At 39.0% G+C, this 20,435-nt stretch overlaps 1 protein-coding gene across 6 annotated transcripts in view; it reads left to right on the top strand.

Annotated features, from left to right (window-relative positions):
- The window catches only part of TNIK (TRAF2 and NCK interacting kinase), a 341,917-nt gene that overhangs the window by 188,946 nt on the left and 132,536 nt on the right, over window positions 1-20,435 (top strand). For all 6 annotated transcript variants that reach the window (XM_054580511.1, XM_054580502.1, XM_054580527.1 and 3 more), the window contains exons 3-4: window positions 243-299; window positions 10,927-11,052. In XM_054580511.1, the coding sequence (XP_054436486.1) occupies window positions 243-299; window positions 10,927-11,052 (183 nt within the window). The remainder of the gene's footprint in view (window positions 1-242; window positions 300-10,926; window positions 11,053-20,435) is intronic.

The raw sequence follows: 20,435 nt of genomic DNA, 5'->3' as shown, positions 1-20,435 counted from the left end.
GATGAAGTGACTGAGATGTTTTTACAAAATAAACACAAAATAGAAGTTGATCCTCAAAGCATTTAAGTTGTGTGTGTGTGTGTGTGTGTGTGTGTGTGTGTGTGTGCATGTCTGTCTGTCTGTCTGTTTTCCCCATTGGCATTCTGTGACGTTAATCTAGAGAATGTTGTTCTTCAGGGCTGGAAATGAATGATAACATTGTGCATCAGAACTAAAGTCTTTATTTTATTTTTTTCATACAGGGTCGTCATGTCAAAACAGGCCAGCTTGCTGCCATTAAGGTCATGGATGTCACAGGGGTAATGTATCTTTCTCTTGCCTTCTCAATAGCTATATGTTTATCATAGAAAAATTAGGGATAGAAAAATTATCTTTCAGAAATAGAATCTTTTTAAACATTTAAGATCTTTCCCCACTTGTGCTTAAAATAAAGAAGTAAGAGTATTCAACAGCTGATCGAGAAGACCATGGGTAAAAACACTCTAATTAAATTAGATACCTACACACAACCTTAGGTATTTAGAGTGAAGAATAAATAATATGTGCTTACAATTTACATAAACACAATGGAATACATTTGCATATGAAGACAGAACAAGGATTTGGAAGTATTAAAAGAATAATACTGAGATTACACAGAAGAGATGGGTCTTAACATTTTTCCCAAAGGTCCACCTAACACTGGAATAGACAAGAGTTTGGGCAGCTCTAAAGTCCTACTGGGATATTTCATAAAACTTTTTTCCTCCCCCAGATATCATTGAACAAATAACCACAATAACCACAAATTCTTATTATTATTTAGAGCCAACACTGAAACAAAATTTCTGCCTGGATGATCAAAAGCAATCTAAGGAATAGACTTTATTTGAAATAAAATCTTATGCTTTCCATTCTTTTTGCTGAGTCTATTTAAAATATGTTAATGCCTTTCAAGAATACAGAGCAAACATCAGGCTTGAAAGGCCTCACTGGACATCAAAAGCATGTTAATAATTTTCTATTGTCCTGGGAATTTTTCTAAGATGTCTTTCTGCTGTACATAAAAGCTAAAAGACCAAAGTCTTCCATTGGGCACAGAAGTGGATTGTTTAATGTAAATAGGCATAGAATGAATTGGTCACATAAAGGTATCTAGAGCCAGTATACAAATCAAAAAAGGCGTATGGTATGTCTGCATGTCTGACTTCAATTTATACCTTTTCTGGTCCCATTTGTTCCCTTTGATAGTATATATTATATGATATGCTATCTACCATAATACTAATTTTACTAATTTTCATTTATACCATGCATTTTACTGATTTCTTTTCTTATTGGTCTGAATTCCTCTTTAAATTATACACATTTTTAACCGGTAAAAAAAAGGTGTTCCCATATGTTTATTCGTACTTAAAGTAGCACTTTCTTTTATTTGTCCTAAGTATATTATTCAAGTTTCAGAGGTTACAAACCAAGTTCAAATATTTAATCCCAATTAGTTTCCTAATTCATCTGACCTTTGTTGAATAAGAAGCTGCATGTAGATTATATTAATTAGGTTTAGCTTCTATCACTTGAAACAGAAAACTCAGGATAACAGAGGCTTATGCATGATGGAAGCGTCTTATGCTGTCATGTTAACGGAGTTGAGAGTTGAGAGCCCAGGGATGTGCAGCAACAATATGTGGAGGAGAAGAACGCTTTTATCTCTCTACTCCATCATTCTAATGCATAGTTGAAGATGGTTGTCAGATTTCCATTGATCACTTTCTTTGGCAGGCAAAAGAAAAGTTGGGGGGTGGTGATAGTTGAAGGGTACAGAAGAGAACCCCTTCCAGTGAAATCTCTTCTACACAACATTTGTGCTTGGTTCAGGGAAGCTGGGAAAAGTAGACTTTCATTCTACCAATGCGTACATTTAAAAATCTGGGTTCTGCTCGGAATAAAGGTAGAATGTTATGGGTATGGTCAAATAGCAGGGTCTGACACAAAAATCAAGACCAGATACTATTAGCTCTACATATAAACCCTTTATAAATGTGTAAATCTTTTACAAAGCTCCCACCACAGAACAAATTAAAATTCATTTTGTTATTCTGCTGAAGTCCTACTACTGTATTTTCCTTGGAGTGAATAGGAGCTCCACATAATGCAATGCCCTTGGCAGTTTAACAGCTATTGGTTGTGGATGGATTCCAAGACGTTTGTGCTATAAAGTTTTATTGTGTGGTTCTGTGGAACTACAGTTGAGTTCTGCTGACATCCTTAATCTGAGGGCACAACTGTGCACAAAGTTGTATATTGCTGCACAAAGTAAGACTTGGGAGTACTGCACATTGCTTTTCTAGTTTCTGGTTCTAGTTGTGAGATTTTAAATTGTTTGATGGACCACTTACTTTTACTAGACCACTTTGCGTGGGATCAAAATACTTTTATAGCTATTTATCCCAGAGTATGTTTTTCAGTCTAAAGATATTAGTTAGCCTTTCTAAACAGGGTTTCACCAGGCAAATAAGCCCTACAAGAAAAATATTTGAGAGACTATTTAATCAATTTTCCCAAGGATGGTACAAAGCTAATGCCATTTTCAATGCAAAGGAGAGTCAATCCATTGCATACAATGGATGCTTTATGGTATTTTGACTTAATTCTCTTGGGGAATCCCTTTTGAAAGGGTTTGATAGTTTCCCTGATTTAGGCACAGCATTGGCCATTATGTAACCACTGACCCTTAACAAAGACAAACATGGATACATATCAGGAAATGGTTTTCTTATTCCCATGGTATCTGATACAGCATCAAGTGACTTTTGTGTCACCCCCTTACGCATGACAGTCAACATAAGATTTCCTTTGTGAAACTCGTGGTGTCCTCAGAAAACAATCTATTTCATTTTGCCATGTTGTCTTTTGTGTATTATGGAATGTTGCAGAAGCTTCTTACCAATTATTATAATTGTGCTCATTATAGCTGCTCTGTTAAAAACTGAGATGAATTCTCAAAGGTCGTCTTTGTTAATTGTTTGCAATGATTTACTGCAAAGTTACTATAGTTTATTGTAATAAAATTGATAAAGCCATAGCTGGAAATCAATTTTTAAATTATTGTTTTTGTTCTATGCCATTTCTTTTTTTTTTAACAGAAAATAGCCACAGAGGGAACTGAATATAATGGTTATGTCCTTCTGGTTTTAGATATGAGACACTTCTAAATTTGCTAATACTTCCTTCAGAATTAGTGCTTAAACTCAGGCCAAGTCTTTGAAGTTCTTTTATTTTCTGAAATAATTATGAGGATTTCTGTATTTCGTCGCTTTCTGGGGATTCCTTCCCAGCTGGACAGTGAGGGGTAGTAGTTAAGCCAAGGAGGACAATCAGACAAGGACATTCCTGGCCAAGGAAAGAGCCTGTACCATGGCATGGAGGTTGAGGGAGCGTGGAGCATGTTCTGGAAATTACTACATAGTTTAAGGATTAAAAAGTGCTGAGGACAGAGTGGCACAAGATGAATCTGGACAAGTTAGAGCCAGGTCGTAAAGGAACTGAATGCTGTGGCAAGGGCATTACAAGATTTCCACAGTCCTTATTTTCTGAATTGAAACTTTGATCAAATATTTTTAGGTAAAAATTCAATATGTAGAAGAGATATAAGGGGAGTGGTTTTTTGTGTTGTTATTTTTTTGGTGGCGGTGGTGGCGGTGGTGTTTCTTCGTTTTTTTTCTTTTTTCCTTTAACAAGGCATGGGAGGCTGTAGCTCCCGGCCCCTTTCTCCAAACTACTGCTAGAGCCAATCAATGTTGGGCCAGAAGTTGAATAGCAAAGTAATGTCATGGGATTGCCTACTAGAAGGATCCATTTTAAGCCCTGTTTCACTGAGTTTCTCTTTCTTATTTGCTGAATTCCTGTAGGTGAAGCTGTGACCACTCTGTATCTCTCTGTTAAGGAAAAGGAAGTGGCCTTCTCTCAGTAGCCTCTAAGAGAAGTGTTTTGCCTGTAGTTAATGAACTGAGTGAACGTTTGCTAAAATTGGACAAAAAGGAAAAATCTGGCTATTTTCAGTTGTTTGGAAGAGTCAGGCACATTTAGTTCTTTCCAAAGGGAGGCAGTGGAGTGATTATTAGCATAGCACATAATATTAAAAATAATAATAACAACAACAGCCATTGTCAAAATAGACATTTATAACTTTAACTGAGGGTTTATTATGTGCCTAGCACTGTTCTTAATATTTAATACAACATATATTAACTCATTTAATCCTCAAAACAACTCCCATGAAGGGAATACTGCTATTACATCCATTTTACAAATGAGGAATTGAAAACACCAAGAGCCTAAGTAACTTATCCAAGCCCACAGACAGTAAATGGGGTAAAGGTTCAAGTTCAAATGCAGCTAGTCAGGGTGTGTCCACCCTCCCCACAGCCCTGTAACAACAGCGAGGGGCAGGGGAGCAATACCAGAGTCAGTCTTCAGATTCAGGTAGCCCACAGGAACCGAAGAAATGAGTCACCTCATTTATAGTTGCTGTTACCTGAATGACTGACAATACTGCTAGGTTTAAAACATATTTGCTTCTGGGTGACTTGAGCATAGGTCTTTTTATTAATTCATGGTTTTCTTGGGAGTCAGATGTTAATGCAGGCTGTGGTGTGAGAAAGATGCACATCAGACTTGTGTTACCTGCTTCTCTCAGGGGCACGGGCCCGTATAAGAGAGAGCAGCTTAGCCTAATGGTAAAGAAGAGCAGTGTAGTTGTCACTCCTATCTGAGTATATGCTGGTTTTGACACTTTGTGGGCCTTTTACCCTGGACACGTTCCCTCTGCCACATGTGTCACTGTGGATAATATCATTTCCCTCATGAAGTTAGTGTAAAAAGTAAATATAGTTATTTAAAAAGCATTTGAGAACAACATGTAGAACACAGTGCCCAGCGCATATTGTTACTGCGTTCTCTCTTGCTGACATTTTTCACCTTTCTCCCCATGGCACCAAGTGCCATGGAGGATAACATATCATACGCCCTGCAGCTACAGGGCCTTGGCAATCACTGTTTCCCTGCCAGGAAAACAGTTCCCTCCTCAGTCACACCACAGCACACTTCTTCGTTCTTCCTGCTGGGGTAACTCCCATAGGGGCTTTAGAATTCAACTCAGACTTGGATTTCTCGGGGCTGTCTCCCGTATGCTCTCCACTTAGATCAGCTGCCCACTCCTCTTGTTTAGAAATTTTCCATGCATCTCCGTCATTCTTTCATTTCCATCTGTGTTCCCCATTAGACTACAGTAAGTTTCATTGTGGCAGAGCTTGAATCTCTTATGCCCATTGTTGTATTATTATATTGTTCGCATTTAGCATTGTGCCTGGGGTAGAGCAGGCACTTAAATATTTGTTGAATGAATAGTGTACAGCACATCCAGGAGCTGCCTGCAGAATGTCCTGGTAAAGTCACGCGTTCTGGCAATGCTGCAATGAAGAGATGTGGGCTTAGGCGACTCATTGACCTACTTTGGGTCCGTTTGTTTAGATCTGTAAAAATGTGATTTGCAGGTGTGCAACTCTACCTTGAGATACTTTTAGGGGATCCACACATGCTTAATTCTCATTTACAATACAATATATACATTTTAATACTTAATAAACTATGGCTTAAAAGCAAACATCAGACTGTATGTTATACGTTAACTTTGAAGCCTCTGGAAAATGGCGCTCCTCAGTTTGCACTGTTAGGTTACTCCATTTGAATGGAGAATGCCATTCAGTATAAAGGTTTCAAAGCAGGCTCTCTAAAAGTGATTGTTACCAAAAAAAGAAAAAAAAGAGTTGTTACCATTTGCAAATACTTATCTTAGGAAATAGAGATTTTCTCTGTCCTTCAGAACCAAAACAAAACCAAAAATGATTAATACTGAAGCTGATATGTGACTTTAAATCTTTCAAAAATTCTAATTTTGTATACACTAAAACAGCCTGCTTGTTGTCTTTGATTATAACTAGATCAAACTCATTACATAATCAAACTTATAAACTATTTATTGATTTAAGGAGTCTAGTTTTTGTTGATGCTATTTATTGGCATCTTGAATTTTTATTGGAAGAATTGTTAAATTTATCCAAATTATTATAATTTTTTTAAAAATCACATTCTAGAAAATGTTAACATTCCCTTCAAATTCTGATAGTCAGTGATTCTTTAGCAAAAATTGTCTTTGACTTTTGTCACATTTAGTCAACAGTGAAGGTGAGAATGATAGGTTTACACAAATGCCTGCCTAATGCCAGCACCTGCTATGGAAAGCAGGACAGGTGAGCAGGAGCGGCAGGGGCTGTGGCCAGTGTCCACACAGCTAGAAGGAGCGGCATTGATGAGTCTCTGCGCCTCCTGTTTCCTTCTGCAGTTCAATCTGACCAGTCCCTTGGATTATTATAAGAATTACATACATAGTTTTATTCCCATTCCATGGATTGAGAACAACTAAATTTTAGGCAAACACTGTTAGAGAGCACACTAATATTAAATGCCTTATTAATTCCATCTTTAAATCCTGGCATATTGTAGCTTCTTATAGTGTGTTCCCCTGTGTAATAAATATGCAACTTAAAATCCCTCCATTATCCCCTGAAATCATTCACAAGCATGTATTATTGCGTGCGGAAAACCTTCTTTAACTGGAGGACCAAAGACAGGTTTCTCTTCAGCCCTGGAGTAAGATGCCCCTAAACTCTTCTTTCATGATTAGTGCTTTGGTTTTATCACCATGGATAATGGCCCTTTTTCTGTCTAGTTTTCAGTATAGAATTAAGAGCACTGGCTTTGGAGTGAGACAAATCTGGCTCTGTATCTTAGCCTTCACATTTAAAATATGAATGAACTCTCTGAACTCATTTTCCTCATTTGTAAAATAGGATCACTAAACGGATCTACTTCATAGAGCTGTTTTGAGTATTAATTAAGATGATACGGACACAGCCTCTAGTACATAGCAAATATTACATAAGTTTGGATTTTGCTATATTTTATCACCATGGTTGTGATTATCCTATCATCTTCATAGGTAGTTAGTGGCCTAAAAGTATCACTTGGAATCATCTACTTCTTTGCGTTAGAAAACTACCCTCTCTTCATAGGGCTTGTTGTCCTCTAGGGGACAGTCCTGGTTTCTCACATTGCCCTCTGCAAGCAGTTAGGGAGGACCACTCCAACACGCACTACTTTTCAAGCCTCTGCTCCATCAATTTGCTAATGTCCCATTGGCCAAAGCAAGTCACATGGCCAACGCCTCAATGACAGGCAGAGGAAGTGTACTCCGCCTCTTCAAGAGGGAGGCTGCTAAATATCATGGCCACTTTTTTTGTCAGTTACCACAAATACTAAGCAATACGTAGATTCCTGTGATCTTGAGGGGAAAAAAAAAACTTCTTTTTGTTGATAATAAAGTTTTGCTTAAATAAGCATTTATTCATTTCTAAGCCCTGAGAGGTGACTTAGAAAGGTATTCTTACTCCCATTTATAGGTGAAAATATATGACATTTGAAAAGTTTAAATGCCATGCCTGAATCAGCTTGGACTAGATTTTAAAGGCTTCTGCTTGAAGTAAGAGTTCTTCCTACACCACTAGACTTGGCTCATGCAAAGACTCTGTTTTTAAATTTGTGACAGTTTGGTAGCACTACTTTGTTTTTCATTATGTACCAGTGGTCATTCGTTTCCCAGCGAGCTTGACCCTTGTGCTTAAGTCTTAAGACATAGGAACAATCCATATACAATATAGAAGATATCCTTCTCTTATAACTTCGTAATCTAATTCTAGGCTCAGTTGTTGTGTTTGTCTTTTGTAGAACATCGTAACCCATCTTTTTTGAAGAGCCATATTGTGAGAGGGTAGATTGCTTGTTAAATAGTTAAATGAGTTCATCGTAAGTGGCTCCCTTTCAATTTCACTAAATAATTTACTGCTGTCCTTGCCCTAGACTAGAAATCTGGATAAACAGTAGCCCTGAAGCCCTGATAAATTATATGGTCACTTACAAAATCATGTAAGATCAAGGTCAAGGTTCTATTTTAGAGCTACATAGCCATGACCCACAGTGGCTCCATAACTGTGTTTGGGAACAGTGCAATTTAAACCAAAAATTGAGGTTGCTCACATTCCTGCCATCCTACCCTTGTTATTTATTTTTTGGTTGAGAAGATTAATCATAATGTTTATTTGTATTACACTTTATAACTTTCACACCATTTAATTATCACAAAAGGCTGAGATATATAATAATACTGTTATAAAATCTGTATCTCATTTATAGATGAGAAAACTTGGCTCCAAAGATAGATTACTTTTCTGAGATCACACAGCCAGAAATGAATGAAGCCCAAACTGAACATGCCCTCCCACACTCACCACCATTTTTCTGACTCAGTGCACATGATTTCTTTGTCATATTGCCTCAGTTTACCTTTGCAAAGTGATGGAGAACGTGCTCTTTTCATGCCTATCTCCAATACTATTTATTTTGGCTTTAATTATATACTGAATAACACTGTTATTTAATGGTTTCATAAGTTTTTATTTTCTTAATGATGGGGTAAGCTTTTTTTAAGCACTCCCTCCTGCCCCCAGCCCCCACCTTCACTTGGGTGATTCTTCCCCATCGTTCCGTTCACTGTCCTGTGGCACCCTAGGAGTCAGGCAGCAAATCACTTGTAGAACCAGACTGACTGCTCACTTGGAGTGACGGGAACTGTCAGGCTGAGTGGGACATTGATTGGTATTTTACTGCCTGGTGTACTTGCCTCTTTAACCGAAGCAGCTGTCAAGGCCAGGCTGCCCACAGAAACTTTCAGGTTTGTTTTTGCCCCTGCTATTTATGCTTCCCTAAAGTACATCTGCTCACATCCTACCATCATCCACATTTATTAGGCCCCACGTGGTGAGTTTAAAATAGCTGATATGCACCGTAGTAAGACATTTGAGGCATATTACAGGGACCTTTCAACAAGCCGAAGGTCTGTGAAGGTCATCATCTCCCGAGGCCTGTGGTGAAGATGTAGGCAGCTTTTGATGGCTGCAGGGAAGAACTCCTTGGTCAGCAGACAGCCAGCCCCTCCCTCAGCCACCATCCCCACCTGCACTCCCCTGCGCTGGGAGGGCCGCAGGCGTCCCCTTGGCTCAGCATCTCAACCCTGTGTTCTATTCTGAGGTTACCTCCTTTTCAACTTAGTGAAGCCACGTGGTGTGTAACCCACTCAGTTTTCCTAGGTTTGCACATCTCCATTGTTTTTTTATTGAACTTAGTTTTGTGTGGTTAGGAAATGTCAGCATTTCACCACTCTCCTCATCTTATTCTTACCAGTTCCTTTCAAGCATCGCTGACACTGCTGTGTGTGCTCGGGCTCTTCATAGGTATTCATTCTTCTATTCACATTTATTCACAGGCACTTTGCTGGGTGCGGGGGATGTTACAGAAAGCAAAAGATTCCTGTGTTTAGAGTTGTTACGGACTGGTAGGGAAGAGATGTGGAATGATTAGACAGCTAAGTGGGGGTTGCAGCTCTGGTTAGAGGTGCTACAATGGACAAGAGACACATGATGATCTGCAGGGCTCAACTCCAATCAGGCAGGTCAGAGTCCCGGGGAAGGGATTCGGGAACTGAGGTCTGAAGGCAGAAGAAAGCTTATAGTTCATGGAGAAGAGAGTCAGGTAAATGGGAAGTTATGACACAACTGACCCATACGTCCACCTGGTTCCAGCAAATATGGCACAGGTGTCAAGAAGTGCAGGGGTGAGCAAGTATAGTGGGGGAGGACTTGACTTTGCCTGGGAGAATTCAGGGAGATGTCCCTGAGGAGTGTCCATTAAGTTCAATCAAAAACAATGAGTAGAAATTTTGTGAATAAGAGGGAGTGGACAAAGACATCACATGAGACTGCAGAATGGCCCAGCAATATGGAGAGGCAGGAGGGAGGCCAAGCAAGTGGAGGGGACAAGGAGCAGGTAGGAACGCACTGTGAGTGGTCTTTTGGGTCATGGCAACATCTTCCACTTGGGCATAATCATTCCCACTGCTGCATCTGAGATGGCTTTCCTGGGATAAAATTTTTTTCCACCAACCTCAAAAATAAAATACTATTTTCTAGTCCAACTGATATGAACAGAGGAAAATAAAATGAAGGGAGAACACACACACTCTTTATCAATGGTGCCAGGGTGGGGCAGGGGTGGCGGGGGGAGTGTCCGAAAATGACCCGAGTTAGTGGACTCCCAGCTGAAGCTTGGAACAAATGCAGCCTGAACAAGGACACTTAGGAGAGTTAGGTCTTTTCATATCTGTGGCACTGGCACGTTTCCCCTTTCTCTTCATGTTTAGTTTCCTGAAGGTGAGGCGGTTACTCCTGCTTTGTGAACTTCCTCAGATCTAGGGAACTTACCCTCACTCCCTTTCTCATCTGACTTTCATCGTCTTCAGTCAAGCACTTCAGTCAAAGTAGGCTTCAAAGAATGTGACCTTAAATTTTAAATTTTAAATATGAGTCTATGTATTTTTTCACTTTCCTTAATCGTTTCTATACCAGACAAGATCAGTAATAGGTATTTGATGGACATGGTTCCCAGAAGCCTAAGTGAATTTTATTTCAATAGCCTACTTCGATCTTTTCCAGGTGAAGGAATGAAGTGTTTTATTTTTCCCCCCAGCAAACCTGCTATGCCTGTTTGCAATACAAACAGAAGACCTTGGATTGCCAATGTGTCTGTTGTCTCACAAATTTTCTTTTTTTTACTGTCAAGAAAAAAGTCAAGTTATACAATAATTATGCTTGGTTATCACCATAGGGAAAAACAAAACAAAGAATTTATTATGTAGTGGATACAGATGGTGATGAAGAAATAGAATTCTACTAAGGCATGGATTATCATGACCGAATATTTATTATTCTAATACAGGATGAAGAGGAAGAAATCAAGCAAGAAATTAACATGTTGAAAAAGTATTCTCATCACCGGAATATTGCTACATACTATGGTGCTTTTATTAAAAAGAACCCACCCGGCATGGATGACCAACTTTGGGTATGTACTGCTCTCCAAATTTACCTTTTTACATGAAGAACAAGCAAGACTAAATGGTCCATTCCCCTGTCCTCATCACTAAATTTGATTAAGGAACTCCTTAGAAACCCTTAGCCCCATGATGTCTACAACATTGTGTTTTCAAAGGTTTCTCCCATTTCCTTGAATACTTCTCTTTTTAACATCTCTGCTTTCTAAATCTTAGTGTGGACCATCCTTAAAACCAGTTAAGTTCTCTGTTTTTTTTTTCCTACTAATGATTAATTATATATTGAGTTTTTATTATATTTCAGGCATCATTCTATTTTTTCTAGATTATATTATTTATTCTGGCTTTTTGAAGTAGACATTACCATTATTCTCATTTTCTAATTGACTACCCTACTAGTAATAAGTTCAGTATGTCTGACAGCAGAACCACTACTCCAATCCCCGCCCTGCCCAGCGCAGATTGCACTTCTCACTTTCCTGATTTCTGCCATTGGAAGTTTTTGTTACTTTGTTCTGTGGAAATGCTGTAGTACTGTCTTGGTTTGACCTTCATCTGTCAATTTTATTACAACCCATTACTAGAGGCCCATTCATTCAGTGGCAGCCTGGGTGTCTCTCTCTACTTTATACCTCTCTCTCTCTCTCTCTCTCTCTCTCTCTCTCTCTCTCTCTCTCTCTCACACACACACACACACACACACACACACACCCCGCCCCCCGTTCATCTCATATGTTGCTCTTAGATTAAGAGCTACTAACATACCCTTTTAACTGTTTATTACCTTGCTCATTTTTCAGAAGTCTTAATATGTGTCTGATACACAAAATTCACGGAATTACCCAGTGCTTACTATATACCAAATTATTTATTAAACTATGTATATCCAGTTACTGCTATTTCATAGATAACTTGTTATGGAACTCAGTCTTGAGTGGAAGTTACTCTCCTAATGCATATGGCACTTATAGTCCAGGTGAGGAGACAAAACATACACAGTGAACACAAATGGTGATCAGAAAGATGTAATAATGTTTGTTGGCTCAGAAAAATAAGATTTCCATGTCATTTAATATTGAATACTACAGTCTTTGGAAGTGGAAAGATCTGCTGGGAATTTTTTCCCCTATCATCTCTAAATTTAAAATTAAAAATGTACTTTGGGGTAAGTAAACTCGCTTTGTATGATCACATTGATTTTATGTGTTTTCATATGATTTCTGAAAGAGTTACAGTAAGATTTTAACTGTGGTCTCTTAAATGTATGTTAGATGTAAATGTGACAATTAAAATATAAAAATCATAGAAGAAAATAAATATGACTCTGTAATACTGAAGAGATATATAAAATTTTTATTGTAAAAACATAATAAACAAAGTAAAAATGCAAATAGCTAATTTAGGGAAAACATTCATCTGTGATGAGAAAGAATTTAGCTTTTAGAGGTAAAGAGTTTTTATAAATCAATAGGAAAAATTTGAAACTACTAATATATTGAGTTAATCTATTGTTAACAAGGCAGCATTTGTGAACTGGATGTAAAAAGTAGCAATTACCAATTAAAGTTTTTAAAAATGTAACCTTACTTAAAATATAAATGCAAAAGTAGATGGGAATTAGATACCACCTCTTACCTAGTAGAATGAGAAAGGTTTTTTTAAGTGATATATCCAGAATGGACATGCATACCCCCCACTTGTGGAAACGCTCTTTACTCAAATGTAATTGAAATATATACAGATACACACACAAGGAGATACACTGTATATATCTCCCCAAGAATGTGCTTTTACTTTAAAATGACCCAGTAATAAATATTTGGGCAACTCCCAAGAGATGTATGTAGAAGAGAACCAATAAAGAACTGCTTAAGTAAATTCATTAAGGGATGCTATTCAGCCAGTTAAAATCACATAGATCTGAATGAGCGTTAATAATTATAGTGGGATTTTTAAAGTTATTTTTAGAGCCTATGATTAAATATCATGTTTTCATTGTGGTCAAAAAAGAAAGGAAGAGATGTCTAGAATAATATACACCAGTGGTGTTGAAGATATTTGTATCTCAGTAGTAATTTCAGTAATTTAATTTCTAAAACATTTTTCTTTGTCGTGTTGGCATTTTTATCCCCTAAACTTTCTTTTAAATTCTAAAATCGGAGCCACTTCTGCCATTCCTTCTTTTTTATGTTGCTTTTCATGGAGCCGTCTTTGCCCCTCAGGCAGACAGTGCTCTGAGGACAAGGACTAGGTCTTCTGTATCTCGGTGCGCCCTCTGCGCCAGGAAGAGTTTTGGGGCATGCGATGCTGACAAAATAGTTGTTTTGTGAAGGAAAGTGATATTATTGGGACAGGCGTGGTTGTTGTTCTTCTTCTTATTATTATTGGTACCAATCTGAGTGCTTCAGGTACTTTTGAGAGTTCAAAATATCCTGCAGGTTCAACAGGATACGATGAGGTGGCACAAACTGGAAGAGCTGCTGGCGACAGGTGGAGAGTGATACCTGTTTTAATGCTGTCTGTAGAAGAGGTTTTGTTTGGTCAGGACTACAGTCCCAAATGAAAAGAAAGCATTAATACAGCTTTGGAATCATGTCCCTGTCTATCACCTGAGGTAGTACAAGTATTTCTGGACGAGGTGTATCTAGCTATTGATATAATTTCTGTTGTGAGATGGGTCAAATAGGATAGGATAATTGGTTTTCTGTTTAGGTTGAACTGTTAAAGTGTGGGTACCATTTATAAATTGTTGGTTGAGAGAAGAGGAGAATCGTCAAGCGGGCTTGACTTGTTTCCACCTTTTTCTTAATGCTGAGATTTTCAAAGTTGGAAAGCAAATTAGCGGTCACTTGTTCTGCTGGATCCCAGTCAAGTTCATTGCCTTTCCCAAGATCTCAAAGCATATTTATGGAGGGATGCAGCACCAAAATGCACACATCCTGCCACGTGAAGATTTAGCTTGGCCTGAAGTTCTGTGAAAGACAATGAACTGTTTTTTTTTTTTAATGAACAAAGTCTTCATTCCCTTTTCATATGATACTTGGGGAAAGCAGGAAACCTGTTTGCTTCTACGGGGCTCAAAGAGGAGGTTTTGTACTCTGGAAATGAGATGTTGCCTGCCAGTTCTCACTTTAGCCAGTTGGTTATTGGGATCCAAGAGCCTACGAGTGTATGTGTTCATTTATTCATTCATCCAGCAAATACGTAGGTATATCAAATACTTGCTAGCTATATTTCTAGGCACTAAGGATATATCAGTGAACAAAACTGAAGAAAGCCCTGACTTTTGTGCCACTTATATTCTTAAAACAGACCACAATAAAAACAATAAATTTAATGTGCAAGGAAAGGATAGGAGCTGCTGAAAGCTAGACATTCCCGGAAGGGCAGGGAGGTGTTAACGGGAATGCAGCTAAGGGATGCAGTGATGGGTACAGTGGCCAGGTGATTCCTGTGGAAGGTGTGAGAGATGAGGCCTGAGGCCAGATCCTGCGGACCTTCTAGGCCCTGGGAAAGGCCTCTGCTTTTACTCGGAGTGAGGGGGCGGTGCTGGGGTGGGAGGGCATTGGAGGGTTTTGAGGGGGAAGAATGGGATTTGATCCACAGAGTGAAGGGGTCCTTCTGGTGGCTGGGTTGTGGCTAGAATGAATGGTGGCTGGGTACAAGCAGGAAGACCAGTTAGGAGACTATTTGAGCAATCCCCTTCCTGACATTGGCAAATGGGCTTCAGTAAGTAGTGATCGCTTCCAAAACAAGGTCACAGGGAGAGAAGCCCTTCCTTCACTTTGCATTTTCCTACCTGTAATTAAAGGCAGGGGGCAAAATGTGGCTGTTATAGGCCCCCCCATTCTGCTTGGAAGACAGAGGGCCTAGCGTTTCTCAGATTTGCGCCTGTGCACCGGATTGCTCTGACCATCCCCACTAGCCTTTATGTCTCTGGGGGTAAAAACACAAAGCTATGAAATGCCACATGAGGGTGAGAGTATCATTTCTTTTTCCTAGTTACACTTCTTCTATTTGATGACAAACTAAGGGTGCACTTGGAAAAGTAAAGGCAAACAGAAGCATAATAATTGGGAAATTAATACCACATTACAGTATTTGTGGGAACTTGGTTATAGAATGTAATAGTGTATATTTATTCTAAGACCTCTGACTCACTAAATTTGGGCTGTTTTGTGTTAGTAATAACAATAGCAAGTAAAATTTATCACCTGCTTATCATGTGCCAAATACTACATTTGTTTGCATTGTCATATTATTTCACTAGGCCTTTACAGCCATTCTACAAATTAGATATTATCATGACCCCTACTTTACAGATGATGAAATTAGGCTCAGAGAAGTCGAGAAATTTGCCCCAGGTCTCATAGCCACTGTGATGAAGCTGACCCTTTGCTGCCTAATGCTGGAGTCAAGCCCCTGCACCCTATACTCTTCTCATTTTCATTGTGAAAAATAGTTTCCAGATCAAGTATTGGTGTTCCAAATAGGATTGAAGCTTTGTATTTCAATAAGTTCATTCTGACTTTACCTTTCACCTCCATTCATCAGCTTCCCCAGCTTTCAAAGAGGATAGCAAGACCTGTTAGCTGCTCATAAGTCTGGTGTGAAGTCTAGGAAATACCCTTTGAAAAGTACATTAAACCTTTTGGGATTGTTTTAGCAAATAATTGCAAAGGTCACAGAGAGTTGACTCTTTGGCCTAATGGCTTTCTGTTAGAATTACATTGATATAAAATATTACTGTGGGTTGTATAGAGACATAAACTGTAACAGCCAAGAGAACAGCACTTGCTAACATGTTTCCCTAGCATTCAGACTACAGAAAATATTTCCCAGCTACTTTTTCTGCTGTGGCTGGAAGACAGAGCTCTGCACATCACCCACCAGCCAATATATGTGCTGTTTCAGGTGTCTGATTGAATTATAATCGTTGTGAATTCTATCAGTCTTGTCGTAGAGATAAACTCTTGTTTAGTACCAGCTCTTTGTGGAAATACAACTACTTCTGATAATGGCCAAGTAATTCTCCCTTATCAACTGCTTAGGGCCCGATCCGGAAATCAAAAAAGAGAGCTCTTTCAATAAAGATTCTGATCTCTCGGAAACAAGGCTCGCTCTGACACACAACATTGCCATCTCATTCTGCTGCCTCTCAGGGAGGCTCACCATTTTGCTGCAGGCCATTCAGACTCTGTGAGTGAGTGAGAAACTCTGTCTACTAAGGAAAATGTCTAATTTCTCTAAAATTAGAAAGAGAAATCACATGTAATTTGTTGTCTCTTTTGATACCACCACAGGGCTAGAATATGTCATTAAAGGAAATAAATTTCTGATTAGCTTTCAAAATATAGGGTGGTTGAGTAACTTAGATTGTTGTACTGAAATGACTCAATAAGCCATTCATTAGATTGTCACAGTATAGACTCGCTGAGCTGAGAGTGAAGAAATTACACTATATGCAATTTGGGGACACACTTTCAGCAGGGGGCTGAAACCTGGCCGGGAAGCTAGAGACCTGGATTTAAACCTGGCATTTGGGCCCTTGCTCTTTCATTCCTTCCTTATAAAAATGATAATTTTGAACTAGGTCTGAGTTTTCACACTGGTGGTCTTGAGGCTAAATACTGTTCAGGTGAATGTGTTTAGCTTGGTTACGTAAGCTTGGTGTTATAATTATACCAAATTTAGGAAAAAAATTGAGTAGTTTCACACAAAAGTCTGGACTTTTAAAAAGGTTTTGAAAAATCAAATGACCTTTTAACAAATCAGAAATATTGAGCCCTGGCCAGTGTCACTCAGTGGATTGAGTGAGGGCCCGCAAACCAAAGGGTCGCCTGTTCGATTCCCAGTCAGGGTACATGTCTGGAGTGCAGGCCAGGTCCCCAGTAATGGGTGTGTGAGAGGCAGCCACACATTGATGTTTCTCTCCTTCTCTTTCTCCCTCCCTTCCCCTTCTCTCTAAAAATAAATAAATAAATCTTTTTAAAAAAAAAAGTATTAGGCCTGAAATCCCAACTAGCAGTAATATGTTAGAGTGGTGTAGCAGCTGTTCAGAGGGCACATGCTGACTCCAATTTGCACCAGAGGCCCTGTCGCTCTCTGTGGTCTCCCATGCATCTTCAACTTCATGCATTTTTATTACTTGTCCATGCCCTGTGTAAGGTCATCTGGAAATGAGAAACTGAGATGAACTAAGACATGATGTCCTCCAGACGTGATGAGGGTAACTTTCTAGAATCTGCAGTGATGTTGGCCACAGGCCCCAAACCTAAGTCTGTTGTAGTTTGGATTACATTGCTGTAGCATCTTGGCTTAGCAAAAACCATGTCCCCTGACATTTTGGTTGTTTTAAAATTTAAATGTAAAGTGTTGCGGATACTACCTTTAAAAATTCAACCATCTTTTGCTGAGTCTTTTGAACAGTTAATTAAAATTTTTCTTTTCCATGCATGAGAAATGAGGCTTTCACAGGGAGGGGGATTGTTTTAATCAGTGCCTGTCACTTTTATAACTAAAGAATGCCTCTCCTTCATATAGAGAAGCTAGGTCACTTGTCTGGAGAAGTGGTTGAATCTTACTATTTGTGAGCAGAACATTTTAAAAGGCTGAACTTGGTCAATACAGGAGTGCCTAAAATAATAGAGGGTTGATTATAAACAGGCCCCCAGTCTCAGAGCTGCCCCACTGCATGAACTATAGAGACAAAATATAAGTTATTTAGACATAAACACAGAGCCAAAGCTACACTTAATTTAATACTTTGCCACTGGCTTGAGTTCAGCTTTTATAGGGCCATTTTTATGAATTAATGGATGATTCTGTGACAAGAATGTGAAAATGATTTCTTCTTTTATTCCAATGAATTTCATTTGAACTGTGCTTAAACTGCTTTTCGCCTTAGCTAAAGGAAGACCTTATGTATACCCAAAGTTACTCTGCTAATGGTCTACACAACCCTCTTGCTGACTCCCTACCTTAATTTTGAGTCAAATTTTATGTCCCAATTTACTTGTGTTTCTCAACATCCTCAACTACCAAGTTGCTCAGTCCTAAATCCTCTAAGGTCAGTAATTTTTTTCTTTTCCTATTTTTAATTCATCTGAAAACTTGCTCTCTTATCCCCACCTTGAAGTCTTCTACTTGAGTGTAACATTTTGAGAGGCCAAGTTGTAAACTTCTTACAGTCCTCTCTTAGTTTCTATGATTGAGCCAGTGGTCCAAATGGACCTGTAATAACACGCCCCTAACAGGAAAATTCTCTAGAATTATCTTGTAGGCTTACTTAGAAATTTAGTACCAGATACCAAATACAAGACGTAGCTAACTCCTTGTTCCTTGAATGCAGTCATGCTGCTTCTGAGAAGGGTGTCTCCTTAGACATAGGTGACTAGAGAGCATTTCCCTTGGACAGGCTTCTTGTTGCTCAAAACACCAGTTGGTTAAGTACATCCAAACTGCCATCGCCATTCTTAAGATACAAAATTGTGCATTACCCAGAAACATTATTGGCCGTTTGGGACCTCACATTTTGGAGACTCATCCTTTTATCTTTGGAAGAATTAGAATTTGTAGTTTAAGGACTCTCCTTTCAAGTCTAAAAATATAATCCAGGGTTCCCCCCCCCATCCCCTGCCAAATGCATTCTAGTTTAAAAATGAATGCAAAAAGCTCTTTAGGTTGCTTTCCCAAATACGAACTTGCCAACAGTTTTACTTCACCTTTCTATCAGTTGATTGAAATGATAAATGTATACCTACCAATTTTTATACTTCTTTACACATATATTTTATATTGTTAGACTTAAACTACCTTTAGCGAATGAAGCTCATTCTTTAACAAAGTACTGAGTTTGGGTTTTGTTTACACCTTCATAAATCATGCACATGAGATCTGTGGCTATTTCCAGCCACACATGATAAAAATAGCCTATGCCTTGCTGATACCACTGGACCTTCAAGGTCAGTAGGCTGATCCTCTGCAGAGTGGTGAATTCTTGGAAGTTTACCTTTTTTTACCCTTTTCTTCGGATGCCTTTTCAATTTCTTGGAGCGAACTTCTCTCATTCTAGGCAGACCTCAATGTCCTGCTCCCTCCTCTTCCTTACCCCTGCCTCCTGCCCCTCCTTTTTACTATAAAAGAGAAGGGATCTGTTAGTAGTCATTCATTCTTGTGACATTTGGGAGGCATGGGTTCCTGCCAAGGTATTCTGAGCTAGTGCCTGCAGTTTTAAAATACTTTAAAGCTTTGTTTCTTGTTACAGGAACTTAAAACCAATAACTAGCAAGTGAGCGAATACTATAGGGACCCTGGAAATCAGCCTGAGCCTCTTAGGCTGGGTGAAGAGGTGAGCTCAGAGCAGGCTCAGATAGTGCTGTGGAAACACCTTTTGGGATCAGCCAAGGCCAAAGACCTGTTCCTTAAGTATTGCCTGGAGAGGGAAAAGCACAGGGGGCTCAAAAGTACCTCTTCCCCCACAGCCTCGAAAAGAAAACATCTTGCTGGTCAGAAATATAAGACAACTTACAAAAATATGTGAAAAACAACCATGCAAATTATGAAATATATGTCAAAACTCTGTTTTAAAAAATTAACCATTTTGATTTATATAGAAATAATTAATCCCCGTGTCCAATAATTCAGGCAACCCCATTCCTAATAACTGAGTTGCACTACACAATGCTGTTTTTTAAACATCTCCTCCATCAGACTGTTCCAGGCCCGAACCCAACCCACGATGTGCCCAGACACAGTTCTGTCCTCATCTTAGCTTAACCTTCCTTCTCTCTTCCCAGTTGACAGGCATGTGAATTTCATTTTCTGACCCAGTTATGTAGGTGGTGTGGAGTGAGAATTTTAAGATCCAACCACCATTGTCTCCCAACCTTCCAAATAAAAAAGGTCCAATGTCCTGGAATGCACCACTCTGTCTTCTTGCTCTGTGACACAAGCTTGAAAAGAAGACGTGTCTTTGGTACTCTTTCATTAGCAGAGGTTTTAGAAGCATGTGTCCAATGCCCTTTATAAGCACCTTGCAGCCATTCCTTCACCATCCAAGGGAAGTGGATTTTAGGGAGCTATTGATGCTATCTTTTAAGTTGGAGGCTGTTTAATACATGCAAACAGACCAAAAAGTGGAAAATTAATAAACATAGGTCAAGGTGTTTGGCTGCTAGGAACTTTATATTGATAGGCACAATGAATGTTTACATCAACCCATGAAGGTTGGTGTGTTTATGTTGTGTTTTATGGTGATGGTGGTGGGGTGCCAGGGTGGCTAGAGAACGGGCCCAAGGTCACGTAGCTGCACTGGAGAGAGCACCATGCTTTCTGCCCTGTTCTAGTTATTCATTGACTATGTAGGTAAGGCTGCAACCATAACTAAGCTTTA

The sequence above is a fragment of the Pteronotus mesoamericanus genome, unplaced genomic scaffold (assembly GCF_021234165.1).
Source record: "Pteronotus mesoamericanus isolate MK-2021 breed Mesoamerican mustached bat unplaced genomic scaffold, CSHL_Meso_final contig_116, whole genome shotgun sequence".
Classification (NCBI taxonomy): domain Eukaryota; kingdom Metazoa; phylum Chordata; class Mammalia; order Chiroptera; family Mormoopidae; genus Pteronotus; species Pteronotus mesoamericanus.
The sequence above is the reverse complement of the archived record's forward strand: the minus strand, read 5'-3'. Positions and strand labels throughout refer to the sequence as shown.